The sequence below is a fragment of the Dichomitus squalens genome (genome assembly GCF_000275845.1).
Source record: "Dichomitus squalens LYAD-421 SS1 unplaced genomic scaffold DICSQscaffold_5, whole genome shotgun sequence".
Taxonomy (NCBI): domain Eukaryota; kingdom Fungi; phylum Basidiomycota; class Agaricomycetes; order Polyporales; family Polyporaceae; genus Dichomitus; species Dichomitus squalens.
The window spans coordinates 1,470,525-1,497,962 of record NW_006766887.1 but is presented as its reverse complement, the minus strand read 5'-3'; the positions used below and the strand labels follow the sequence as shown (position 1 = coordinate 1,497,962).

At 55.8% G+C, this 27,438-nt stretch overlaps 7 protein-coding genes across 7 annotated transcripts; 2 read left to right on the top strand and 5 right to left on the bottom strand.

Moving 5' to 3' along the window:
* Positions 1–5,963: 5,963 nt before the first annotated feature.
* On the top strand, positions 5,964–7,973 carry DICSQDRAFT_134076 (uncharacterized protein). Its single transcript, XM_007363175.1, has 3 exons — positions 5,964–6,379; positions 6,451–6,642; positions 6,694–7,973. Exons 1-3 carry the CDS (start codon positions 6,120–6,122, stop codon positions 7,676–7,678), a joined length of 1,437 nt encoding a protein of 478 aa, XP_007363237.1. The 5' UTR covers positions 5,964–6,119; the 3' UTR covers positions 7,679–7,973.
* Positions 7,974–8,673: 700 nt separating this feature from the next.
* DICSQDRAFT_178847 (uncharacterized protein) lies at positions 8,674–13,668 on the bottom strand (the record flags this gene model as incomplete). Its single annotated transcript, XM_007363174.1, has 6 exons — positions 8,674–9,538; positions 9,821–9,885; positions 9,941–10,194; positions 12,910–13,291; positions 13,355–13,392; positions 13,559–13,668. The coding sequence occupies 6 exons, from the start codon at positions 13,666–13,668 to the stop codon at positions 9,008–9,010; spliced, it is 1,380 nt and encodes a 459-aa protein (XP_007363236.1). The 3' UTR covers positions 8,674–9,007.
* Positions 13,669–15,447: 1,779 nt separating this feature from the next.
* Positions 15,448–17,477, bottom strand: DICSQDRAFT_178846 (uncharacterized protein; the record flags this gene model as incomplete). The annotated part of the gene is made up of 3 exons (XM_007363173.1): positions 15,448–17,199; positions 17,260–17,278; positions 17,338–17,477. The coding sequence occupies 3 exons, from the start codon at positions 17,475–17,477 to the stop codon at positions 15,496–15,498; spliced, it is 1,863 nt and encodes a 620-aa protein (XP_007363235.1). The 3' UTR covers positions 15,448–15,495.
* A 426-nt stretch (positions 17,478–17,903) lies between these two features.
* DICSQDRAFT_167581 (DAGAT-domain-containing protein) lies at positions 17,904–20,064 on the bottom strand (the record flags this gene model as incomplete). The annotated part of the gene is made up of 13 exons (XM_007363172.1): positions 17,904–18,169; positions 18,226–18,270; positions 18,334–18,448; positions 18,515–18,554; positions 18,617–18,649; positions 18,735–18,975; positions 19,040–19,068; positions 19,133–19,145; positions 19,207–19,258; positions 19,328–19,337; positions 19,414–19,608; positions 19,663–19,740; positions 19,931–20,064. The coding sequence occupies 13 exons, from the start codon at positions 20,062–20,064 to the stop codon at positions 17,904–17,906; spliced, it is 1,251 nt and encodes a 416-aa protein (XP_007363234.1).
* Positions 20,065–20,399: 335 nt separating this feature from the next.
* DICSQDRAFT_134067 (AAA ATPase) lies at positions 20,400–23,495 on the bottom strand. The gene is made up of 8 exons (XM_007363171.1): positions 23,377–23,495; positions 23,278–23,324; positions 23,155–23,221; positions 22,857–23,101; positions 22,672–22,800; positions 21,978–22,618; positions 20,901–21,922; positions 20,400–20,830 (listed from the first exon to the last, which is right to left on the bottom strand). The coding sequence occupies exons 1-8, from the start codon at positions 23,427–23,429 to the stop codon at positions 20,608–20,610; spliced, it is 2,427 nt and encodes an 808-aa protein (XP_007363233.1). The 5' UTR covers positions 23,430–23,495; the 3' UTR covers positions 20,400–20,607.
* Positions 23,496–24,273: 778 nt separating this feature from the next.
* Positions 24,274–25,209, bottom strand: DICSQDRAFT_54106 (uncharacterized protein; the record flags this gene model as incomplete). Its single annotated transcript, XM_007363170.1, has 5 exons — positions 24,274–24,397; positions 24,455–24,692; positions 24,741–24,843; positions 24,902–25,051; positions 25,120–25,209. 5 exons carry the CDS (start codon positions 25,207–25,209, stop codon positions 24,274–24,276), a joined length of 705 nt encoding a protein of 234 aa, XP_007363232.1.
* A 323-nt stretch (positions 25,210–25,532) lies between these two features.
* Positions 25,533–26,644, top strand: DICSQDRAFT_101324 (Thioesterase/thiol ester dehydrase-isomerase). The gene is made up of 4 exons (XM_007363169.1): positions 25,533–25,696; positions 25,768–25,967; positions 26,027–26,049; positions 26,102–26,644. The coding sequence occupies exons 1-4, from the start codon at positions 25,571–25,573 to the stop codon at positions 26,518–26,520; spliced, it is 768 nt and encodes a 255-aa protein (XP_007363231.1). The 5' UTR covers positions 25,533–25,570; the 3' UTR covers positions 26,521–26,644.
* The last annotated feature ends 794 nt before the right edge of the window (positions 26,645–27,438 follow it).

Here is a 27,438-nt window from a genome sequence, read left to right as displayed (position 1 = left end):
TGCGAGCTTACAGATCGCAGCACGCAGTGAGCGGCGCAGATTCTGCAGCGTCGAGCAGGGCTCATAACCTGTTGAACCCGGGGGGCGAAGGCCTCTCCCGCGGGTGGCAACGACAGCGGATAGCCTGCAACTCACCTAGAAGGGTTGTTGGTTGTAAGAGGCTTGTTAGAGCGATGAGAGGAGATGTTCGAGTGAACTGAACTGTAGATTGGGGGTACAGAGGTCCCCTATATATACTACTGTACATCTGTGGCTACGTAGTACTATACAGTACATTCCCAGGATGCACAGTCGCACAGAGAAGCAGTGCGTACACAGCGAAGCTGTGTGTGTACCACATGAGTAGTACAGCCTCGGTTATTGCAGTAACCGGCTGTGCCGTTCCATATCTTGTGACGGCTGTGTTAGGCAAGCTGTGTGAACCAGCGCCTGTTCAACACCTAGGCAGACGACGAACAGATGCTAGAAGCTCCAGCTGTCAGGCGTTACAGTCCGCTCAAACCTCCTCTCGACTTCGCATCTGTAGACCATGATCATTCACTATCATGTTAAATTCCCCAGCCAGGGCGTCAATAAAGATGTGCACGGAACGATGCGATTGGGCCTTCCTATGGTCCAGACAGAGAGGGAAGGAAAAGCTGAAACCGTGCACCCATTCATAGCATGACGCATTCCTGGCCTTCAAAGCCCGTCGCGGCTTGGCAAGGACTCGGGCGCGCCATACATGCGTGTCACCAAGGCTTCAGGACAACTATGGTATTTGGACGAGGATAGTCTCGTGACCAGACGTTCGGAGCTCCAAGCGGGAACGAAAAATCGGAGGTTCCCGAGCACCTTAACGTCTGGTGGCTTTACCCCCGTGACTCCCCGCTCGGTGACCTATGTGACCTCCCTGCCCTCTCTCATCAGCAAAAAAGCGAAAGAAATGGTCAGTTATGTCCGGCATCCGTCTTACACGGCCAGATTGGCGAGATATGGCAAAGGGATGGCGAAAACTGGTAGAGAATCGCCAGGTATGCTCTGCAATGGCCGGACCTTGCGGGGCGCCTGAACACTGACCGTCGGTCCTGGCTGAGCATCGGATCATTAGTTACCATAACGTAGAGGGCGTATGGCCGACAATGTACGTTTACGACTGCGCCAATGAACATCAATGGTAGGTAACTCGTGAGGATCCTGCCATGGAAGGACACACCCAAACCACGATATGGTCTGTCACGGACGTTGGACAGACGCCCCTTTTTGCCGCCCATTCCCTTCCCTTTGACGCCCACCTTCCATTTCCGGACCGTTTCCTTTCCTAGCTCATCCCAGTTTGGACACTGTAGATACGTTCCCACAGCCGCATGCTACGTTCCCGTGATTGCCATGCCCTTACCTTTTCTTTCTCGCCCTTTGTTCTCCCTTTGTCATCTTTACTGCCTCGCTCTTGCGCCTTGTCCTTGGTTGCTAAGCAGCCCCTCTAGTATATAAGGACCCCCCTAGGCGCTCCCTAGTCCCCATCTCGACCTCTTGGTCATTGGGACTAGGTGAGTGACTATAGCGTTGTATCTCTCTTCGATTGCTAATGTATAACTTGGTCATTGGGACTAGTCTGTCGCTGTCTGCGTGAAGACTAGCTTTCGCAGGTCTCGTGCCCTTGTGCCGACCTCCGCTCTGCCCTCGTCGAGTTTCTTGTTACGTTTATCCCTCTTTATCTCCCTCTTCCCCTTTCGGCTCCTTGCTGCTCGCCTACGAGGGCGTCGTCGAACGTCGACCCGAGTCTACGCGCCTAGTCGCCGCGACATGGTCGTTGAATGCACATATGTGAGAGATATTAGCTGATAGTTTGGATCGCACGCCGGTGGACATTTGTCTTATCCATAGCACATGATCATTGGAAGCAGGTAGAATACATTGAGGACTACTAGTACGCAACATGGAGATACCTATTAGGCACGCCGAGAACACAAAATCAGGCTGGGTTAGTAAAGCCACTTACCAACTCAGCAAGAGCAAAAACGAACCTTTGAGACATGTACACGACAATGTAAGGGTACAAGAGACCTACCGAAGAACATGGGTGACATACACATAGGATGAGGCGGAAGATCGGTGCCAAACTCATTGCTGAGTAGTCGAACCGGTCCTCGAGTGTTGAAAGGTGGCAGACACCACCAGATGCAGAGAGCAGCGTCTGTGCATGAGCGGCCACAGCTCTGTTGGTGTGAACTGAGAGAGGTAGTAATGGTGAACGTTGAGGGCAGAGGAAGGGACGGGGATGTAGCGTCGAGAGGCGTAGAGTTTTAACAATCATAGTTTAGGACAGGGCTCGTGGGACGGGGCCCATCGAGTGCGTCTCAAGCCAGAAGCACATGTGCATCCCATCTACAAGAGATCTGAGCAAATCATCAGCAGAATTAACGTAGAAAGAAGGCGGGGTGAGGATCGTGAAGGAAAGCAAGACACATTGCCACGTATGCGTTGAAATAGACACCCTCTTTGACAGTCAGCACTTTCCATGTCGGGGTCAACGAGAGTCGCTCCCGTCTGTTCCCTCGACCCATGCCCTCTCTCCCTGACTTATCCTCAATCGCTCCAAGCAGCGACTAGTAGCAGCTGTCTATTCCGCGCACACCGTAGTCCTATGAATAGTGCAACCAGGATCTTGCGAGTCTCAAGGCCTCGCATATGCTTTGTGATTATCGTGTACACTGCCGAGGGCTTTGCCCGTACGACTGATACGGTGTTGGACATAGCGGGGACGTTGATAGGGAGCGTGTCGGATAGCAAGGGATGCTGAGTCGTTGTATCGCTTGTTCGGCGCCGCGCACCCGTCCTTCGTGAATAGACCTTCGTTGTCTACCTATGAGTAGCTACCGGCACTGGCGATCCGGAGCTGGGCGGTCGACTTGTCGCGCTTGTTACGAGAGCGGGTCCCGAGGCGGGCCTGCTCCTCGGTGATCTGCTTCTCGAGCTCGGCGATAGTGTTGACGCCTGGTGCTTGGTCGCGAGGTGTACACCTTTCGGTGGAATCCGGATCATGCACAAGAATGGTGTCTCGCACTTGACTGCTAGTAGCGACTTGGACATAGCATACATATATCCGCATCTTGTCTAATGAAAAGTAAATGGTATCAAGTAATAGCGCAAGATACATACCTAACTACCATTGCCGGGATCCATCCGCACAGATGCGAGATGGCCAGATTTCGTCAGGCGAGATGGGAGTTGGCCAGTATTAGGCGGTGCTTGCGGTTTCTGGAAGGGGCAGGCCAGTTTCGGGCGCCGTGGCCATGCGAGACCATGGTTTGCTAGTTTTGCTGATGCTCCGGGAGTCCGAGCTGTCCTTGCGTGCGCGCCTGCATGCTTATCTCCCGCCATCTTTGAGCTGCGCTGAGCCTACTCTGCACTACTTATGATATCTGCAAGCAGTCAATCCCCCTGTAATCCTCTGTCTCTGTTATAGGCAATGCACTGTGACTTCTCTTTGTGTGCGCAACCCGATAACATAATGCGTCTGAATTCAGGAGTGTGATGCACCTATTGCCGTGTCCACCGATGCCCGTCACCTTGGGCTTGTACCCCTTCGAGGTTTCCTTCTCTTCTATGGGAGTATCATCACTCAGATCTGCACTCTGTCCAGCACCAGAGTAATATCACCAGCGGTGGTTGAACTCCTGTCAATTCCATCACAGGTTGTAGCGGGTAATTTCGAGGGGAGCGGGCATCATGAGAAGAGGCATCCTTAGCAATGATATCATGCATCTCTCGCAGGGTGCTCTACAATACGTGTGGACGAGCGCGCACCACACAAGGGGTTCACGGTCAGTAGCTCGAGCGACTGCATGGTCGTCTACAGCAGGCCGCCACATCGCACACTGAGGGCGACCTCCGGCTTTCTCGGACTGCCCCAAATGGGTGTCGATATGTCACACAGGTCACCGAGCGGGGAGTCACGGGGGTAAAGCCACCAGACGTTCGAGTGTCCGGATGCCCCCGATTTTTCGCATCCGCTTCACACTCCGAACGTCTGGTCACGAGACTAGGACAAGGACAGCTCGAAAGTAGCATGCCGGAGATTAGCCTCGAGGCGCAAATCATATAGATCACCTACGTGGTCGGCAAATCAGAGACTCCGCTTGGATTCCGCGATTGGTGGGGGTCTCGGAGCGTCCATGTCGACTGATCGCTGAGACTTGCTTTGATCCCTCCATGATCGTGACCTTCCTATACTTACAAGTGCCACAGATGCTCCGCTGCTATCATAGCCGTGATCCGCCTCCGGTGAAGTAGACAAGACCAACCTGGATCCCACTCTGTTTTGAACAGATCTCGACCGAGGTCTGCCAGGCGCCTGAATGAAACGGGCGTCAATGCTCTCTTTACCAGCGTCTAGATCTTAATAAGAGTGTTTTTCATCACACAAAAAGCAGAAACATATACGGTTGATATATAAAACTCATTACGGTCAGTCTTTGTCATATCCGATGAAACTCTCTTTGCGTCGTTTGTGCCGGCTTTCTCTCGAAGCTACACATGTTAATCATCGTACACAGGCTGGAGACCACTTTGGAGAGCTGCTAATCACACACAAGGATGACGCGTGGAGAGGTGAGTACCCTATAAGCATGCCTCCTGCTCATCGGTACGGATGTTCCAGATAGATGTTTCTAGACGGAACGCGTGTTACATGCGCGCAGCAACGAGGTGCGGTTCACCTGCGGCCCCTCATGTACCCACATCACGGCAGCCCCAGACAAGACGTCTAAGCCAAGCTCGCCATGCTACGTGCTAACGTCGGTTCAAATATAACGGCAGCAGATGCTCGGTCATCATGGCTTTGTTCCTGAGCTGCCTTTCGTTGATGATGCACGTCCTTGATCTGAAATACCTTGTTCTCGGTTTGGATGGCGCTCTGCGCTCTACCGTATGAGCTTCCATCTCATGACAATCGCTGTCCACCGGTAACAATACATCGGTGATTGATCCCCGCCAAATCCGGGCGACGCCATTTATGTACTTTTATCCAGGACGGGACCATCACAAACATGGTGATAGTCATGACCGCGGATTATGTGTTGAAAGTAGGTGTCAGGACTCTGCCTCGCAAAGGCACCTCAACAAGCCTCTCACGTTACCGGGAACCTCAGGTTCAGCAAGCGACTTGTCTTCGGTATTCCAGCAGTCGAAAAACCATTCAGAACGTTTGGAACAGTCAGTCCGCTCTTGGACGGCGGCCAACTACCGAATCATCCGTGGACTCATTTATCACTAGTGTCGCGTGCTAGATATCTGAACGGTGATCTGGGCTGGAAGCCTCGAGCGATGTCCTCAAGCACGGCGACTGCGTTACATTCCTTCAATTCGTCGCATTAACTTCATCACAGAAGCCTCGAGGATGGCCTGAGGGCGGGAGCAACCGCGTTCTTGTGATGTTGTGTCATATCCGATGAACGATGCGCCCGGTTGGCACTGGAGCTACACTCAGTACGAGCATTCCTGCAACCTCCTCAAGGAATACCACATTACTGCGGCGGGAGGTCACCAGTTCAGACTCTGCGGCGGAAGCAGGTACGCGGATTGGGCGCTCGATGGCCTCTCGCGCCGGCTCCAGGATCTGGACCTTCGGGCAGCAGGTAGGGGTACGGGTGATACCCGCTACCGGAGTGTTTGCGTTATACCTAACGTGCAACGCCTCTACGGAACCTGATCAGCTTGCGTGGGACAGTATTTGAGGGTGCAGGCCGGATGTGCTTGTTTAGCGGACTCTCTGGCGCGCCACGAGTGGCGGGCGCTCGTCATTCGGTCAATTGTGCCACTGGCGGCAAATCCTCGAGGCTCGCCCTTCCCCGCCTTCTCAACCCTCCCGCGCGGAGACAGAGATGGAAGTCGGTACCAGGGAGTAAGTTCTGACGAAATTGGTAGGGGCGCTCGGTTTAATATGCTCTCCGTGTGGTTTACTACCGGGTGCCGGCCGACACTGGCACACCGCCTACTATCTACAATCTAGAGCTTGTCTGCGCGCAGGCAGACGGCCTCCCATTTAAGTACTCTCCCTGGCGAACGTATCTCGAGTCAGATATCCCCCCTTCCCAGATCTACACTTCACTCCACATACCTCACTCGGTGCCTGCACAATGCGTCAGTCTGGCTACTCCGCCCACGACGACGATAGCAAACGATCGGCCCGTTCCTCGACGGCTTTTGACATGGACTTTGGAATCGTGAATCCTTCGGCCACATATGACGATCCTGCGTCTTGGTGCCACCCCAGCGCCACGTCCAACAGGGTGGCACAGAGTCATATCTCCAATCTGGCGAGCTCGCAAGAGCACGTTGTCTCACCACAGCGTGACCACTCTCACGTCTACTCTTCTCAACCACCCTACTATAACGTGTACGTACCTCTCTCTCGATAAACAATTTCCAAAGTACATATTGAACTGATTCCCACCCATCCCCTCCTAGCCCCCCTGATCGTGCTCAACAACATAGTGGGCCTCACGCTACAACTTCCTACGACATCCCCAACCATTATCGTGCCCTCCAAGAATCCTCTGTGCATAGGAGTTTGCATGTGCGCACCGACGCTTCAGTCCATACACCATCCGGGACCTTCCTACCACGACAGGATACTTCTTCGCTCGGTATCGCGCCCTTGTGAGTACATGTTTGCATCTCCACTTCGATTGGTACTCAGGGCTACTACAGATCTGAAGCCGCTGTTCAACAGTACGTGTCGCCTCATGCTCGGTATACCCACGACACTGCAAATACTCAGGATATCCCCGCACTACGTAACGTACCCCACTCAACCACAATGCCATACCTTCCCGTCCATCCCTCTTCCGCGTCGACATCGGCATACTCGTCTCAGGCCGTTCCCTCCCATATCGTCACACGGAACTCACCCACCCTACGCCATATGCCTGGACAAGACTATGGTTTCCCTAATCCCGGCTTCTCGCATGACACGCATCAGCAGCCATCAACCGGCCATAGTACAGCCGACAGGTATTACTCGACCGGAACTTCCCCATCTCAGCGGTCGCAGCATCCCCGCCATCGGTATGGTAGCTCCCCATACCCCTCGCCGACATCAACCTCCTCCCAGTCCTCGTCGGTATTCGCTTCCTCTCCTGAGACTTCGTCCGTCCCTTTGGTAGACGTACACCCCCTCTCGCTCTCGAGTTCCTCCCGCGCCTCCTCTTCCGCCGCGTCCTCTCCTACCTCCGAAACGGACACGTTACAGCCCTCGTCGTCCGCCCGCACCGCTTCCTCCGCGTCCGGCTCGAGGAGCGCCGACCGCTTCCCGTGCCCCTACTGCCCAGGAGACCGCTCGTTCAGCCGCACGAAGGACCTCGAGCGACACATCCAGTCCATCCACTTCCGCGACCCCGACGCGCCCGAGTGGATTTGCTGCGGAGTCCCGCTCTCCGAGGCCGACCGCTGGAACCTCCCTGAGTGGGTCCGCCGCGAGCCTCCGTACATGCTGAACGGCATCCCCATGGTCGGCGGATGCAAGGAGCAGTGCTCGCGCAAGGACGTGCTGAAGCGGCACCTCCGGAAGAACGAGAAGCGGTGCTTTGGGAGCGAGAGCGCGCCGTGGCTGCCCGGCAACCAGAAACATAAGAGGCCGCCGCGAGGCGGGGGGAACTCGGGCGGTAGCAGCAGCGGCGCGGCAGGTCGCGCCTGAGTGCGGGTAGTCGTCCACTGTGGCGTACCATGACACCATCAAAACGACAATGTCGAGACGTCTCTCTGATGTTCCATATTACGTGCGGGTCTCTGTGCCTCGCCCTTCGCAATGACATCTTCCCATATGACGGACAATTTGCCTACACCTTGCATTTGGTAACTCCCGCCCTCCTTTGCGGTCCATGTATCGTTAAATCTTCTTCGATTCACCCGCTGTAGTATCTTCCGCTCGCGGACCGATTGTTATCACAGCTACTGGCCAGCGCGTGTGCAAGTCCCAGATCACCTCCAACTCCGCCGCCTCGTGGTGGTCTTGTCTTGTACTGACAGAACGGTCTTCGGTGGTCTTCGGTGACGCAACCACTGGCACCACAAACCTGCGATCAACTCATGACCACCAACACTATCGTCGGTCCTGTCCAAGGCCCTGCCGCGTGTACGATACCAGAGTACGTGCCACTCCGAGGGTGGTCAGGGGTGGTCGGAGTGGCACGTTTGTGCCTTCTCTCCTAGCAAGTGTCCGGTTGGATCGCACAGTGTACGCCGAGGCGCACTCCCCGCTGCGCTGAACAGGATGGCTGTGGCTAGATGGAGACTTAAGAACAAGGTCAGGCTGTCGAGATGTGCTCACGAGATCCTGGAATGGGACAACTGCCTTAGAGAGCAGCGGCCACGTTGCCCGTTGGCTCCGGATGGCCCTCCCGCGAAAGCTCCGATCAGCATGCATTGTCGCCCACGCACAGCACGTCCTTCATTACACGTAACACAATTCGCCATATCGCGCGACCCCATTTTTTCCGTCTGAATCCGCTGCACAACAGATCAGACAGCGGTCGGGTGTACTAACTCTCGGTGACGACTTAGACCACGACTTGCCAATCACCATTGAGACATCCTCATGTTCCACTAACGGACCGGATCCACTACCGCCACCAGGCCCCTGCGTCGATTATAACCCGTTCGATTGCTACTTCAGTCTTCCGCGACTATGTGCCACGATGTGGCGCGTATATTCGAATCCTGGATAGATTGCCAACGGAGAAGACCCACAGTGAACACCAAAAGTAAACATCCCGGTATAAACAGAAGACACAGGCATACAAATCTGTACCCGAGTCCCCTCGCCAACAGCAATGAAGCCCCGTCAATGAACCCGCAACGAGTCGCCAAGTGCGTAACCTCCCCATATTACGAGCGTCTGTACGTGTATGCGATCCAGCAAGTGTCCATTGGAAAGCAGAAGCGTCCGCCTCCTCCCTAGCGCGCCTGCAACTCCTGCAGACGACGGAAGAGGAGCGGGTCTCGTTATGGTCGTGACGTGCAACGTTTACAGCGCGAACGCGAACGTGAACGCAGCGAGCCCCATCGCGATGCCCGCACGGACGGCGTAGCTGTCGGAGCCGAGTAAGCTCGCCGCACCGTTGCCTGCTGAACCAGTCGTGTTCTGCTGGGCGGCGGAGGTGTTCGTGTTCGCGCTCGAGCTCGCCGAAGGTGCCGCGGGGGCGGTCACAAACTTGGAAGAGGTGCTCGGTGCAGCGGAGGTCGTAGCAACAACCGAGGTCGTAGCGGCAGCGGCAGTGGTCCCAGCCACAGCGGTGTTGGAGGCGGCAGTGCCCACGTTAGTCGTAGCAGCAGCACCGGAGGATGCGATGTAGTTGGGGGCCGCGACGGCAGTGGAGGGGTCGACGAGCGCGCCGACACCCCAGGGGATGGACTGGCCGTCGGGCTGGGTCTGGTTTGTCGGGGCCGTGGTGGAGCCATCCGCGCCAGCGATTGTGAAGCGGGTGGTCCAAGTGAGGTTCGAGGGGGCTGAAGGGGTGGAGAACTGGTAGAAGTAGATGGCAGAGTTGGGCGTCACCTACACAAACAAGCCGAGTAAGTACGAAGACTGGAGAAGCAGCGCGCCGGAAGCGCGGGGCGGTCCCCGTTGTTTGCCATGTCCTTGGCTGAGAAGGAATGTGCGGTAGCGTAGCTTATGAGACGAGGCTTGCTACGCATCACTACGACATTGGATGCGGGTGAGCAAGGCCACGAGCTTCTTGCCGACCATGCATCCATGATACCAGCAAGGGAGCTCCTCCGTGATCCAAGCATATATACAGCTCGAATCTCTGCCACGAGCTTCAGATTAAGCACTGACCTCGGGACAGTTGTACGAGAAGGTGGCCTTGGTGGCGTCTGTGCCGTCAATGTTCGTGGCAACAGCTGTAGGACGAGCACGCATGAGCAGTAGGCCGAGAAGCGAGGACGGGAGGCGCACTAGTGATGTGGCTCATTTGCCAGTTGTCACCCGACATTAGCTCGACATTCATTTGCTTCCAGACGCCAGTAGTGTCGGGAGTCCAAGTGAATGTGCATTGACCGCCCTGCTTGAAGACGTCGCCCGGACCAGGAGCAGTCGGAACAACTTCGGCGCGCGCGAACGCGGCGTTGGCAATGAGGGCAGCGAGAGCAGCGTATGCAAACATCGTATAGATTTTGTGAGGGTTTGGAGACGTAGAAGATTGGTTTAGACTGCGAAAACGGATGCCAAAAGTGTCAGTATGACGCTTCTGGTTTGGACGCAGTAGAATTTACTGTTGAGGGTGTATGGCCGAGCGAGCAAAAGAGCGAGCTGGTAAAGGAGAGTGAGGTACAAGGACCGGAGAGCTGGAGACAGCAGGAGTCTCCGTCGACGAGGACGAGGACGAAGACGAGGAGATGGAGGGAAGGGGGCCAGGCAAGGCCGCCTCCAAACCTTCACAGCAGGCACAGGCGCCTATACCGTGTCAGTCTGTCACATGCTGCCAGTCCAATGCGGCAGCTGCCACGTTCCTGCCTGCTTCTTCTCCCATGTCCTCCGCCCTCGCCGGCTCCCTCCCTCTTTCCATCATGTTTGTTGCAGATGGTTTGCTGTATCCCTCCAAGCGCTGCAAGAGTGGCTAACCAATGTGATCGTTCCTTATGGGGCCCGCAGTCTGATACATCAAATTCTCCGTATCGGAGCTGGCGACACGTAATTATAATGGTCTACCATCGAGAACGGGACCGACGACATCTCAAGGGCTTGTGTCACGTACGTATACGGCATCCGACAGTCTAGAGCATGCGACCCAGTCCATTCGCGGATGGAACTGGTACTGATTTGAGTCAGGGTACTTATGTTTTATTCGGCCTCCGCGCGAGCAAGCCAAGTAGAGGAAACGGAAACGATTGTCCTATTACTGGACGTGTTCGATGGGGTCGCTTAGTCCCAATATCCACCTCCAGGAGAACATACTTCGAAGAAGTATGTGCGCATCGGTTCTGCCGTATGTATGTGATCGGGGAGGCGGAGATGCACTTCGCTCTCCCACTGAACATCTACTCCCTCCTTCATCCAGGGTCTGCCCCCTTGAAAGTCATCTCAGCGCATGCTCAACGAAGGTCGATCGAAATACTCAGCCCCAAAGATTGAAATTCTCTGGCCTCCATGAACGTGATCGGGCTTGCAAACGAGTAAGCCACCACCAAGTGCAGAGCGCAGGCGGCCAAGTGCTCACCACACGGACAAGATCCCACGAATCGTCTGGAGGTTCCGGAAAGTGTCGTTGATTCTCCAGCCCCTCCGCGTTTGAAACACTCCAAGTGGTTTTCCGTGTAGTCGGCCACGTCCTTCACGGTGAGTGGCTTGTCCAAGCTGAGAAATCCGTCAGTACTGGTACTCGATAGCAGAAGAGCGTGGCCGAGGTAGGCGAGCATACCTGTTATGAAGCAGATTGAGGACGTCATACACTGTGATTGGGGCGCTCGAGCACGATGTGGGCACGATTTGGCATGGCATGTTCCATGTGATTGGACTGGGCAAGAACATGTTCGAGCACGGCGTGGCCGTCGCGAAGCTTCGTGCCGCGATGGGATGCTCTATGATACAAGCGCATTGTCACCCCGTCCATCCGAGTCATCATCTCGGTGAAGAAATGCGTTTGAGTACACCGTGCCCCCTTCCTCGGTAGGAAGCCGACGTGGTAGAGGACAGGGTTGAGTTCGAAGCTGGCCTCGCCTTTGTGGTGGCTATGGTCGACACGTACCCACAGGCAGCCTTCCAGAACTCGTCCGGATGTCCATCCCAGTCGTACAGGACTGGCGCACCGCGGGGTCCCATGGCTCAAGATAACTTCTCACAGCCAGCATGAGTTCTGTGGGGAGGTCAAAGAACATGGTAGGCATAGAAATGATATCCGCCAGAATGCAAGGGTTGATTTCGGGAAACAGATGGGGTCGCGTTCGAAGCCAAGACTCAAGACAGGGGAACTCAACATCGGCGCCTTTGAACCTCAGCCATCATCCGAGTCACAATCTCATAAGGTATTTCAAGGTCGCCGGCTTCCGAACGGGAGGGAGGGAGCCACGTCCCTACATAAAAATCAAAACTTAGCTCTATATCGTCTTTCCTGGTTCCATAGAGCGAAGAACAATGCCGCAGCGGGGCGACACTTTGGTCCCCTTCCATAGCACTCTTCCACGGTCTCTCGCAAGTACGCGTCATGTTTCTCCCTGCCGAAAGGCCCGCGTAGAGCGACAAATATTCTTCAGAATTCACGACGGGGAAGAGAGAGTTCCTACGCCGGTGCGATTGATTGTCATGCAACCCCTACCCGGAAGACATGGTCCATAGCGTCCTGCCTCCAGCTACACACCCTCCCTTGTCGTAACGCGGGAAACATCTGGGCATGTACTCTGATGTCATTGAAAATTCAGATTCGCGTATCTTTCGTGGGGTAAGACATACCGCGCATGTCCCGCTATATCGACGTATTCTCTTTGTTGCTGGTTCAATGAGCTCAGCGTAGTGCCAACAATGCGTCCATCATTTGGCGAGATAAGACGACGTACTTGATAACCCCAACGCTCTATCCGACAATACTGCAGGCAGTGTTCCTAATACCGTATAGATCAACGAAGGCTGAACGAAAATGTAAGTTCTACGAGTTCCAAAGACCGGATCGGGCTAACAATCCCAAATGACATGTTCAGCGTCCGGAGGGGATCCATGACCGTGACCTACCAGACTGATAGAACGTCGCGGGTGGTCCGAAGATTCTCAGAAGCATTGGCAACATCCCAGCCATTCCACTCAGCGCATCTCCAGTGGAACTCGAGGTGATTGGCCACATCCGTCGCGGGGAGACGTTTGTCCAAGCTTGCTGCTCGATCAGCAATCGAGAAATAGTAATTGTTGGACGAAAGGCGCAAGGTAAATAGGCGTACCTCTTGCGGATCATCGCGAGGACGTCATATACGGTGACCGGCCTTTCGAGTTCGAGCGCGTATTCGTCTGGAAGGTCCTCTGTCACCACGCCTAGGAGTAAGATGACTGAGATTGGCGTGGCAGTCGCAAAGCTGCGTGCTGCAATAGGATGTTCCCCGATGTAGGCCCGCTCGGACACGTCACAGTCCAAGTCGTCGCTCCGATGCAAGTATGCGTCCTCCTCTAGTGGGTAAGTCTCTTGTCGGAATTCCGTACTCGGCCGGAACCGGACATTGCTAAGAACAGGGTTGGGCGTGAGATTCGCATCTGTATAAGGCCCCTCATCAAAGGTCATTGCAGAGCACTCCTCGACGTAATCTTCGTTCTCTTGAATGTGCTCGCCTACAAGATAGAGAGAGCGTTAGCCTAAGACAGGCTCCTCAAATTCAGAGACGTAGGACATACGGTTATGCTTGAGGAGCGCCTCGCCGCAATATGGATGCCTACAGAATCCGCAGCTTTGAATGCACTCCAGTGCGATACCTAGCCATGAAGGTTCTCCTTCATCCTGATCCACATCTGTGGGAAAACTGGCCAATCCCATTATGCCAGCAAGCCAATTTCCAGAACTTGTCTGGGTCTTCTTCCCAGTCGTACAGGACAACGAACCGAGAGTCTGCAAGGTAGAGACAGACGATAGTTCGAAGGTCCCATGGCTCAAGATAGCTCTTGATCATCAGCCAGAGTTCCGCAGGCAGGTCGAAGAGAGTGACAGGCATTTTCCAGCACATGACAGAATAGGTACGCAATGCTTTTTGGAGACAGGACACCAAGCAGCTACTAGAGTAACAGTGGAGAGAAGCGATGATAATCAGGGAGCGCGAAGCGCGTAATAAGTACATGATGTAGATACAAAGCCAATTGTACAAGTAATGTAACAAACGGTCTTCAGTGTGAACACAAATAGAGGATAACAAAGATAAGGTAAACACCTAGTTTTACAGAATCCGAATAGGTATGTGTCTGCATGGTCATGCTGACCTTCGACCGCTGCTGTCTGGGACCCACACGCTCGGAACGCGGTATCGACGCACAGCACTTTGGAGAATATGCACACCCATTTGCAGAAGATGGGCACCAAAACAGCGTGCAAGAATCAGCCGACACGGGCAGTGAGCTACTTACTTTTGAAGGGCAACATGACAAACGTGGACTTCGCGAAACTTCGGTCTAGAACGACAGCCGCTCAGTGGTTGTAGTGGCTATAGTGTACGCGGCAGAATGCTGCCATTCTCAGTCTGCCGCTGCCATTCTGCCAGTGGCAATTGCCGTTCTGCCAGCGGGCCTGCACTGGCAAATATTGGCAGATATAATTAGCGCTCATACCGGAAAATGGTCGTAGGGGTGGTTCCCGCGGGCTTCTGATGCCTGGGTACTCATACAGAAGCCCTGTAAAGGTACTATTATGTGACGGCTTCCACAGGATTGCGTTCTGTGGGCTCAGGGCGATACTGATTGCTCTGATCTTGTTTTCTGGTGAAAGTGTGACCGGCGCTAGAACAATGAGGAGCAGCCTACGCCGCTCTTCATGCACTACACCCCTTCAGAAAGCTTTGAAGCCTCATCTGAGGCTTACTGGTAAGCTGAAAACGTTTTCAGGTACTCCCTAAGGCACTCTGATGAATGTATGTCAAGAGGAACTCACTCCAGACTCGATGTCTCTCCACGGAGGCGCTTAAATATTTGCCAGTTTCTGCCGACCATGGCAATTGCCATTTCTGCCATATTTGCCGGCAGAATAGCCCAAAACATTTCTGCCATGTACACTAAGTGGCTAGTAGTACCTATAGTGTACAGGGCAGAATAGATTCGGCCTCCTGCAAATGGCAGAATGACAAAACGGCAGTTGCCAGGGCCGGCAAATATTGGCAGATTGGCACGCGCTACTGGGGAGCCTCGGGCGAGGAAAAGTGGGTAGAGTAAGCCAAAGAGGCCACTGAGTATCATCCTGGGCTCTGAAGTTAAGACCAGGACCTGGATTTTACGTATATGATGTTGTTCGTCCACTCCCCGCAACAGAGTACAGTTACAGGAGCGACTTCACAAAGTTAGCCAAGAATTCCGGCCGATCGGTCAAGCACTGGGATAGCCTCCTAAGCCTAGCCTCCCCATGTGGAACCTCCCAAACACTCATTCATGATACAAATTTCTAGGAGGAAACCCTCTCTCTCGCGTTGTGTGGAAGGACACTGCAGCTAGTCCGTCTCTGGTCGACCGGCGACGGTCCCATATACAGCAAGCGCCCGACAAGCGCCCTGTATCTGCCACCAACTGGCGGTCTTGGTGGCCGGCAAAATGGCATTTGCCTCTGGCAGAATGGCAGCGTTCTGCCAAGAACACTAAGTACCTACGATACAGAAAAAAGGTCGATCAAGAGCCCGATATGCTGCTACTCGGCGGCTAACATCAATCTTAAGCTAGTGAGACTCTATGTACTGCATACACCACTCATTGTTCCTCCACATAAACGGGATAGAGAAGAGAAAGTGGGATATCTTCTATTCTGTACAACTAGCTACCACTGCGACAATCTACGACATGTCCCTTCAAAAAAGCACCGCAGGATGGGACATCCGGGCTCCCATCCAATCCCGACAAGAAGGGGGAGCGACCAGCTCCGACAGCCGGCTCGCCCGCCATACTGCCGCCTCCTCCGACTCCCCATCATACGTCCGCACGAGGCCGCCCTCGCCGTCGTATTTGCGCACCCCGCCGCACGTGCACGCCAACGCGCCATCTCCGGCCTCCCTCCCGACGAGCAGTCGACGAAGGGGGCAGCCGGCGCGCGCGCGCTCCGCCGCCAGGCGGAGGAGGTACGTCTCGTCCTCGTTGGACTGTGCCCCACACACGAGGGTGGTCAGCCGAGGACAATGAACCACGCCCGAGAGGCCCTTGGACGATGGTGTCGAGGAGGCTCCAAGAGCTCCAACGACATCCTTCGCGCAGGGTGCAGGCGCGAGCGACGTGCCACGCCCCAGGCGGACAACGAGCACCTCGACGCGCGGAAGGGCGTCAAAGACGTCCTCAGGCCAGCCGAAAGCGGATCGTCCGTCTACGTACAACTCCTGCACGTCTTGGAAGATAGGCTGCCGCAACGAATCGAGGAAGTGGAGCAGGAAGCCGTCCTCGTACTCATGCGTTGGCAGCGCCACGTCGACACGAGCACAATGAGCCGTCTCGGCGTCGGCGAGTATCAGGGAACGGCGGTGACGCCTCGTACCGTGCCCCACCCAGACCTCGGAGTGCTCGACGCACAGACGCGTCGCCCTCCTCAACGGGCCGAGCAACCCCAAACACCGGCCAAGTTCGGACGGCTGCAGCTCGCCGAGCTCCACAGTACAAGAATCGTCGATACTGATGCGCTGCACGAGGGCGTCCAGGAAGGGCACGACCTGAAGCCCCAGCGGCTCGCCCTCGCGCTCGTCCTGCGCCTCGGAGACGCACAGCCTTTCCAGGCGATCCAGACGGACACACTGTCGGCCCTCAGGAACCTCAACTTCCCCCCTCGCCATCTCGACCCCAGAACCGGCCAGACGGTACAGGTGCAGCTCGCGCAGCAGGGGGCTGCCTGCCAAGAAGTCCAGCAGGTCGCCGACGGAATAGGTGGCGCCCGATGCCAAGCGCGCGGGCTTCGAGATCATGAGGTGCGTGAGCGAAGGAAGGGAAGCGGAGGGGAGGAAGCAGACGCCGTGCAGAACGAGCGACCGCAGCCGGACGCTCTCTCCCGCGAAGAGTGGAGACCGGGGCGCGAAGACGCCGCTCGAGACGCCTCGTACGATACAGTGCTCGAGGTAGGGGAGGTTCGTCTTGGCGAGCGCGGCGAGGGTAGGAGAGCCGAACGCGTAGAAGTGCCGCACGCGCTCTGCGTGGCTCTGCAGGAGGTCGACGGTAGAGTCGGAGACGATGTTGTCGCAGAAGACGCTGATAGGCCCGCCGGTGTATCGAGCGCTCAGACAACGGCCACGAGCGGTTCGGGGCGAGCGCGAGTCGTAGATGGTCGACCAGAGCGAGGGGGTTGCGTGCGCGACCTGTCGCCACCGGCGGCATACGGCAGTTAGAGGGACTGCGTCGCGGACATCGACGGTATGAAAGAATCCAAATGATGCGATGTCGGAGGTGTCCGCTGCTTCTCGCGGTACCAGCGCGAAGATGTCGGAGAGGATCTCGTTCGGGAGCTGATCTATGGGCGCCGACGCGTTCTTCAGACTCCTGACGATGGACACGCTTTCGTTGAGAATGTCGCCCAAAGACTGTAGCTGGTCAACACGATGGGCGTAGGCTCTGTTGACTGATCCGAGCCATGAACTCACCACTGAAAGAGCTGTCGAGCTGTCGAGGATGGAGCATTCTTAGCGCAAACCAGCCATACCAAACTAGAATGGACATACCTCCGTCCTGCCCCAAACGAGTCGCAATGCTGAACCAGCTCGGCACGTAGCACCTGAGCAAGTGCCAACGCACGAGCACCCGAATCAAGCCCCGCCAAACCACCAATGTCAGAAAGCTGCAAGCTGGCGAGCGGAGCCATAGAACGAAGTATATCAAACCTGTGCGACAGCCCCAACCATCCCAAGTAGTAGATATAAAGACCACTTGCCTCACACCCCACGAAAGCATACGAGCGCTCCGCGCATCAGAAAGGCACTAGGATTATTGGCAGCTGCACGATCGTCCTGCACCAGGAACTGCACCTACGCCGCCCAATCGCGAGGAATGATTGGAACGCGCCAATTTGTGAGCGGCGTGGGCGCTGTTCGCGCTTTGGTAGGTTTAAGTACCGAGCTGCACGCTGGACGCCATCTAAGGCCAGCCAGGCACCAAAACGGGTAACCGCTGTGGGTCAAAACTCAGAGCGAGAGACGGAACGCGATGACAGCGATAGTAGTAGTATAGAAAGTCCACCAAAAATACAGCGGCTGGCTGCGACAATGCACCGGGCGTCTAAGTAGGCTGGTCACTCGACGATGTTCAGTTCCCGCAGCCTCGTCTTCGCGAACTCGTCCTTGTAGGTGTTCCAGATCCTGCAGGGCCCCGCGATGCGCAGTGTGAGCGATCTGCCAGCAGCGGCGATAGGGCGACAGGGCGATAGAACGACAGGACGGCGGGGCGAAGAGGGGCGCGCGACGTACCGCATGAGCTCGTCTATGTACTGCTGCTGCACGTGTATGACCTCCTCCAGCGTCGGCTTATCGCACTGCACCACGTGTATTGGCTGGCCGACTGTGGATGGCATGAGTGTCCGTGCTGCAAAGCCACCTTGGGGCAATCCCACTTACTGACTGCGACGATTCGTCTTCGGTATGGCATCAAGCCCAAGTTGTCTAGTGAATTTGACATATCAGTGAACCCTCCCCACGCACGGTGACAGGATCGGGTCGGCGTACAATTTAGCAGTCCCCTGCCATGGAACAGCGGGAGCGTGAACCCGAACACGTTCTGGAACTTCTTCTGCAGCGTATACAGCGTCGTGCCCTTGTCGTTGGGCATCTGCTGGAAAATCTGCGAAACAGACGTGCGTCAGGGCCTGCGCAGTCCCCCTCGTCGACTCGAAGCCCATCTACGTACGTCGTTCTCCCCAAACGAGAACACGGGAACCAGGTCGGCTCTGTGGTCAGTTAGCACCGTCGACAGCGACCACCCGCGAACGCCCGCGAGACGGCAACGCACCCATGCTGTATCGCGATCTTGATGAACCCTAGCCTTTACCCCAATAGTCACAGCGCGTCAGCCCCGTTCCTCCGCTGCGTGCACGCGCGCGAGTGCTGCAACACACATGCGTGCTCACCTCTTCCTCAGCGTCAGATCCGCCGTCCCCGGATGCGCAGACAAGCTCTCCGCTGCGCCCCCGACGACGATCGTGATCGCCTGGCCCGGGCCACCTTTCAGGATATTCGAGCACGACTGCTTCGAGACGGAGCAGACGCCCATGGCGAGGATGATGTCGCGGTAGAACGGCACCCGGAAGTTCGATGCTAGTGTCAGCAGGTGCGGAACGATCCCCGGGAACGCGGCCGAGAAGCCTGTGCCTGTATGGGTGAGGGCGCTGAGTTGGAGGGGGGGTGACATGAGGTAGGGGGTCGGGGAACGTACTTTCGGTCGCGAATGTGCAGATTGCACCCCTGCGGTACGAGAATTCGGTCGGGATGAGGCGGGGTCGCGAGTAGAGCGGACGGGAGGGCTTACATTCCGATGATGCCTGCGCCGCGGATCCCAAAGTCAACAAGACTACGCGATTACGTGCGGGGACATACACTTACCATGAGGGTGGTATCCGAACACGTACGGCCTATCCGGCGGGAGGTCGCACGTCTGGACGAAAGCATGGACTGAGCATCTCCATCCCACCGCCTACGTCATGTCCCTGGCAATCAGACTGACCTTCAAGAACCTGCCCGCGAGGGCGCGTCAGTGAACGCAAAGCACAGCCAGTACAAACTAGGATGCAGAGTACGCAAGACACTCACGACGCGGGGTAGTAATCTGCAAAATATCTCCAGAACCGGAGCGAGCGAAACCACGGGCTCAGCCGCCCGCCGTGCTCCGGGCTCTTGTCGACGTACGCGATCCATATCCAATATGCAGCGAGTAATGGCCATAATGGCGGAAAGGAGCTGAGTGTGAAGGGCGCCTCGTGAGTCTCTGGGACGGGGAAGACGTGCCTGTGAACAGGGAAGAGGCGTACTCACAGGAGGAGAAAGAACGCGAACGCGCACCAGATGATCGTCGTCGACCATATCGCGACCGCCAACGTCTGCAGCCTGCGTTTCCTCGGGATTTTTGATGGCACGAACCTGCCCCCCGTCTATCAGCGATGACCGTCCATGATCCTTAGGATACCAGACGCTATGCATGGAAGCCGAAGAACAGTGACAGGCCAGACGGATTTGGGCGCGTACGACGTTAATCCCAACCTGCGTAAGGCACTCGACCACGAGAAGAACAAAAGAGCAAGCGGAAAAGAGGAACAAGCACGACACGCACTCGATCTGAGCATGGAGGTTCGCGACCGGGTTGAGTGGGGTCGCGGTGAGGCTACTGAGCGAGCTGAGCCGCTCGCGGAGGGACGTGGAGGAGACGGTGCGCGTCATGGACGTGAACGTCTTGTGCACTTCCATCTTGCTTGGAGCGTCGTGGCCCGTACGCGTGGCCTGCGAGTGTCGCGAATGAGGCCGGCTTCGGACCTTGGAGCAGGGAAGGACGGTTGGGAGATGGAGAGGGCGCTGAGAGAGAAAGCTCAAAGTTCAGAGTACAGACGGGCGCGTTATGTCAGGAAACGAGGAGCAGGGAATGAAGGGAACGACAAGGAGCGGAGAAAGACGGAGGGATGGACAGCGGGCGTGGCCGACGGCGAAAGGGGAAGGACCAAGGTGAGGCGGGACGAGGGACAGGCTCACTTCGCTGACACCCCGCGCGCGTCCTCCCCTATGCCGTCACTCCTCCACATCTGTCAGTCGAGAACAAGAACGAGATGCAATTCGCCGAGTGATATACTACAGATTGGCCATACGTAGACGATCTAGTATTTTGCACATGCGCAGGCACAACTACACAGCTCCAAGCCAAGACAATCCATCATCACACAATACACAACGCAACCGACTGCCGATCGACAAGGAGAAAGCCACGGCGAAGAAGACGATAGGACAACACCGAGCAGCTCATGCGTAGAGGTCGTCGTCCTGAGTGTCCTCGCCGAACCCAGCGTTCGCCGCCGCCACCGCGGGCGCCGAGCCCGGTGCTGGTGCGTTGCCCTCGGGGAACTTAAACGTGTTGCCGAAAGAACGTGATTGTTGCAAATTTTGCGCGAACATCTCGTACCGCCGAATGTCGGCGTCCGAGACGGAGCGGCGGGCAAAGCGCATCGCCTCTTCGAAGTGTTCCCTATCAATATCAACGCGATGTCAGAATCAATAGACTCGCGGTGTCGCAAGGCGGGGAGACGGAGACGTACCTTGTGATGACGGGGACGGGGTCCTCCTCCTCTTCTTCCTCCTTCATCTCGACGTCGCCGGCCTCCTCCTTCTCCCTCTTCTCACGCGCCCTCCGGATGTCCGCCTCGATACTCTCACGAATCGCAAGCTTCGCGGCGCGTTGGCAGATCTCCGTCAGATCAGCACCGGAGAACCCGTGCGTGTGCTTGGCGAGGAAATTCAAGTCAACGTCGGGCGCAACGGGTGACTTCCTTAGCGCTGCCTTGAGGATCGACAAACGTGAAGGTTCGTCAGGCAGAGGGATGTAGATCAGTTGATCAAGACGACCGGGGCGGAGAAGCGCGGGGTCTATCTGGTCGGGCCTGTTGGTTGCACCGATGATGAACACGTTCTTCTTCACGTTCATCCCATCCATCTCGGTGAGGATCTGGTTGAGCACTCGGTCGCCAGCACCTCCGGCATCCCCTGACGAGCCACCACGAGCCTTGGCGATCGAGTCCAACTCGTCAAAGAACATAACGCAGGGAGCTGCCGCACGCGCCTTGTCGAAGACGTCACGGACGTTGGCCTCAGACTCACCGAACCACATGGTGAGCAGTTCGGGTCCCTTGATCGAGATGAAGTTGGCCTGCGTCTCGTTCGCGATGGCCTTCGCGAGCAACGTCTTACCCGTACCCGGAGGACCGTAGAAGAGGACACCCTTTGACGGCGACATACCATACTTGATGAACTTTTCGGGATGCTCGACGGGGTACTGGACGGTCTCCTGCAGCTCCTGCTTGACCTTGTCGAGACCGCCGACATCCTCCCACTTGACGGTGGGAACCTCGACGACGGTCTCACGAAGCGCAGAGGGGTTCGAGGTGCCGAGCGCGAAGCGGAAGTTATCCATTGTGACGCCGAGGGAGTCGAGGACTTCCGCGTCAATGGTATCCTCGTCCAGATCGATGAGGTCCATTTTCTCGCGGATCTGCTGCATGGCAGCTTCTGAGCAGAGAGCAGCAAGGTCAGAGCCAACGTAACCGTGCGTGTCGGCGGCAATCTTGTACGCATATAATTAGCGGATATAAGACAGATGGGTATATAAATGGGCTAACCTGCTCCAAGTCAACGTCGTCGGCGAGCTTCATATTCTTCGTGTGGATACGGAGGATCTCGAGACGGCCAGTCGGGTCGGGAATACCGATGTCCACCTCACGGTCAAAGCGACCGAAGCGACGAAGGGCAGGGTCGATTGAGTTCGGACGGTTAGTCGCGGCCATCACGACGACGTTCGAACGCGCCTTAAGACCATCCATAAGGGTAAGCAGTTGCGACACAACACGCCGCTCGACCTCTCCATTCGTCTTCTCACGCTTGGGAGCAATGGAGTCGATTTCGTCGATGAAGATGATAGCTGGCGAGTTCTTCTCCGCCTCTTCAAACGCCTTCCGGAGGTTAGACTCCGATTCTCCCGCCATCTTCGACATAATCTCCGGACCATTGATGAGGAAGAAGAATGCGCCGGTCTCGTTCGCAACAGCTCGCGCCATTAGGGTCTTACCGGTACCAGGGGGACCGTACATGAGAATACCGCGAGGGGGCTTGATACCGATAGACTTGAACAGTTGAGGATGGCGAAGGGGGAGCTCGACAAGCTCACGAATCTGGGCCATTTGCTTGCGGCAACCACCGATGTCGTCGTAGCCGACTTCATTCAAATTCGCTTCCTCCTCCTCGCGCTTGATAGCGTCACCCTCTGTAGGAAGGGCGTCAAATTGCGGTGCCGATAGGACGAAACACGAGACTCACCTGTATGGATGACGGTGTCTTGAGCCACGATACAGTACTCAGCGGGATCGGTATCCACGACCTTAAACTCGACTGTCCGCATACCACCACGGACGAGGAAAGTGTCACCTTTCCTGACGGGACGATACGCTGTGACATAGCGTGTGAGCATGAAGACGGTGGGTCTCGATCAAACGATAACTGACCTTCCAGGAAGTAAGGCTTGAGGTATACCTCGAAGATGTTACCGGAAAGACCCTCGATGGAGTCGTCGAAGGGGAGAATGTGTACACGTTGTCCGTATTTGATATCCAGACAGGCGTGAACATTAACAACGTCCCCGAGCTTGACACGAAGGTTGTTACGAGCGACCTTGTTCATTTGAATCTTGCCCTCTTCGACGGTGTCAGAGCTCAAGCAAATGAGCACGGTATCATGCCGCCTCTTCCCCCTATTCAGGAGATCAGCAAAACGCAAGAAGGACTGAGTAAGCTGTAGACATACCGGACGATGATGGTATCTCCGCGAAAGAGCTGGAGAGCCTCCATGGTGGCAGGGTTCAGGGTCGCAACTGCAATCTCCGTCAGCCTTTCTTGTGTAAAGCCACTGAACGCAATGGACACGCACCAGAGTTGTCATCCGAAGTCGCCTCGTCGACAACAAGCCGGTTAGGCCTGCAGAAGATGAATTAGGATAGCTCGAGTCCGCCACATTCAAGATACGCACGATTTCTTCGGCTTCAAGATCGCCGTAGCAGTGTCTGGGTTCTGGTCGGCCATGTCTTTCAGGATCGTGGAGTATGTGGTGGAAAGAGTGAAGGAAGCAAGACAAGAGGGAGCTTATGAGGGATCTGGAGACAAGGACGACGCGCGTCCCATTACTGAACTCGACGCGTCACTCCCCTGCCCCCGTGGGAACGCCGGCGGGCTTCCGGACCATTCCAGTACCTTCTCACGCCCCATATTTGGGAGCCACTGTGGCTTCATCGCCGACAACTGGCCACTGCTGACTGAGAAGCGCTCTTCAAGCCCTTGACACATTCCCGCTTCAATGATGCTGCGGTAGTCACGACGTCTTGCAGTGGAATGCTCTTACATTCTGACCGAGCAGAGATAGCTCGCGAGACCGCAAACATATTGGCGATATCCGGTCTCTATTTAATAAGAAGCAGCTCCGATATCTCTTCTACAAGGAGCAATCAACTCGTTGTTCTCACTCATGTCCTGCTCAAGTTTTGGCGATGTAAAGTCGTACCAGACAGAGAACGTCTTCCGTTTGCCTCTCCACCCTGTCCCTTTCGCCTCAGTCCCCATCGACGCCCGACGCAGTAAGTACTACGCCTCGAGTCAAACCATTCTGCTAGTGGACGCCTGGGTACAACACATCAACCCGCGTTGGTCGCCGGAACTAATCCCATTTTGTGCTCAAAACTCTAGCTTAACGATGAGTCGGATGGTATATGAACGTTACATTGAAGTGGAATATCTCACGCCGGATTTGACCGGAATAGTGGAGTACAAGTACATGTCAGAATAACCACAAGTGTGGTCGACTACAACGTCTGAGAACTCAGAATTAGCCCTCAGGCGAACATACAAAACGGTTGGACGTGCACAGCTCACCTCAAATCTCTTCATCGTCGTCAAAGTTGATCTCCTCCACTGGGAAGTCCCCCACTTTCACCCGCTCGGGCTTCACGAAAACGCCAAAGTTGGGCTGGCATTCAAAATATCTCTTCCCTTGGACACTGATCGAAGGTGTCAATTGACTCGATTCCCGTCGGAGCGGTCTCTGGCACACTCACGATCCGTCGTTCTTCCCCAACGGCTCGTCGTACTCCACGCCCACCCAGATGCCCTTCGCGAACTCCGTTGGCCCCACATACCGCACAGTCCCGCGCTTCTTGAAGTCTTCCACGGACGTCTCGACTTCGCAGCGTGCGCCGACGGGTATGTCTACGTTCTGCGTCTCGACAGGCTCTTCTGATTTCCTGTCCGAGAATCGCCCGATCTTGTTTCGCTGCTTGTATGCAAGGACGGTATCTGTATTGTGTTGAGCATTGCGCTGGGGAGCAACTCATCGGGACACACCTTGTCTCTGGGCATACTCTGTCTCGCTCAACTCAAACTTATCTACTTGGGACGTGTCCGTTAGTTGCCCAGTGAAGGATGTTGTAGGATCCAGGTCTGTGACCTGGACCGTACGGGTGGGGTCGGCGTTAGAGTAAAACACGAAGATCTAGGGGACGTACCTTCAGGGTCTGCCAATCCTGCACACCATAAAACCCAAGCGGTCGATTATCGTCCGAGAGAACCGCAAGAGGCTCCGTCGCATCCTCTGAAGCCAAGACGGATATAGACTGGTTATGAGGTGGAATGCCGGTGATCAACTCGAGCTTGTTCTGTGACGCATTTGAATACAGCGATCAGCGGGATAGCGCGACGCCTTATAGGATCAATAGGGCCGTACCTTGAGCTGCCCGACCGTCAAGCTGAGTTCATACCGCCGCTCCGACCGAGTGTCTGGAGACACGACGAAGACATGCACTGGACTAGTCATCGCGTCGTCGATCGTTCAGAAGAAACGCAAGATCAAGCGAGGCGCGGATGATACTTGCATCGGTTGTGAAGGCCTCATAATCGCGTCGCGTGGACTTTGACTTCGTTTTGGAATGGACGATAAGGTACGCGATGACGGAGTAGCGAGTCGTACGGCGAGGACTGTAACGGGTGGTCGATGGTGGATGTGCGCGACGGTCTCGTCGTCGTCGGATCGCAGCGGTCGTGCGCGTCGACGCGGGGCCGCGCCTGTGGCGAGCGGGCTCCGGTACGGCCATCATCACGTTGCCGACATGTTTACCGGCTCATCTTCCTCGTCAACCTGTTTCTTGCCTTCCAACGTGTAGTCAGGTGATAGGGAAATGTACTGCTCAGCCATCAATGGGCTACTTCGGCCAGGCTGGCGCACAGGCCGAGATGCAGCTTTGCAGATCGCACGTTCGCGCATCGCGCTCCCATGTGCTCGCTATTCCTCGTTCACGATAGAGGTACGTGACTACTAGTTGTATTCTGATACTGTTCATACACTCAGCTGACGGATGCAAGTGCCTGGGTGAAGACTCTGCAGAAGAAGTTCCGTGACCCAAGTTCTCCCTACCACATCGCGCCAGGAACACAAGGGCCCGATTCACCCGACCCGCCTGTGGAAGAGCCGCTATCGCCGGAGGAAGAGGGCCGCACAAAGCTTGCAGAGCTCGGATACGACCCAGAGAGCTTCTGGGAGCAGAAGGTGGTTTGGGGAGACCACGACGCCTTTCAGTGAGTACTACAAGACCATCCGTCGCCCTTTCACTGGCCTAACGCACTCTATTGCACAGACACGTCAACAACGTGCGGTACTGTACGCCTTGACTTCTGTCCGCTCATTTCTTTGTCTCTCACCCCACCTGCAGTACGCTTCCTCGAGTCCGGCCGCATCCATTGGATGCACGCCCTCGGCCACGAGCTCGGAGGGCCCGCCAAGGCCGAGCAAATGACCCGCGGCCAAGGCGTCTCGCTCATCCTCAAGTCCATCTCTATCGACTACAAAGCCCCCGTCACCTTCCCGGACACGCTCCTCGTCGCGCATAAGCCACACCCCGGCCCGGCCGCTCGGAACCGTGAACCTGGGACCCCTGCGCGCCCGGCTAAGACGCACTTTTTCATGGCGGGGGCGATATGGTCGTACGCGCAGCGGAGGATCGTAACGGAGAGCGACTCGGTGCTGGTGTGGTACGACTACGACCGGCTGACGAAGTGCGATCCAGGGGAGGAGGTGAAGGCGGCAATTCAGAGGAGGATGAACCTGAGGAGCGGAGAGGGTACGCATTGATCGCGGAATGCACGATGCGTTCTGGGTCATCCCATACTTGTAAGCTATGTGCTGTGGAGAACATACATGCGGAAACGGCGACTGGGCCTATTAAGTACTCGCATGCTAATCACCTTACTATATGACCGTCATGCGCTGTACACCGGCGTCGCCAGAAGACCGTGCATATCAAGCAGATACCGGACCAAGGTGCGAACTGATACCTACCAGCTATCACGGACACTTCGGTACCATCGGGGAACAGCGGGCGTATGTCGGAATTGGCTCCAGGTGAGTCCCAGCGTTTGGATGAACGTAGCCCAATGTCTCAAAGCTTCGCATATACCAGTGTTTGGCAGACTACTCGCGCTAAACGCGCCGCGAGAGTCCCTAAGTCAATGCATTCCTAGATTTTGCTACCGGAGCCAAATATCGCTGATGAGACTTCTTTCCTCTGCCCCACGGCATCGCACATAACGTCTGATCGCGAACATGGAGATTGTCCATATATGCAAGGCAGATGTCGCCTACGGTAGAGGAATACTCGACTCTTCATGGATTGGCTCCGCAGTGAGCACATCGGCGCCGAGCCCAATTTGGAAGGTATCGTGGTTGCTCGGAGACGAGCAAATATTGCTGCGGTTCAGACGTTTCGTCAAGCCACCCTGTTGTCTTGCGCCACCTTCCTTGAACACCTCATTTCCCCCCAATAATTGTAACTCCTTACGTAGGTCACATAACTAATCGGTCAGAAGACTGTAAATTCAGTGTCCTTGCGCAAAAGCTGAGTCTTGGTCATCCACAGCGAAAAGGAGTCTTTCCTGGTTATCGCACATGGCTACAGGAACACAAGAAGGCTCCCAGTCAGGTTCTCTGGTGCTGGCGCTTGCACAGACAATGCTTGGGACTGTTCAACAATGGCATGAAGCCGTCAAGGCC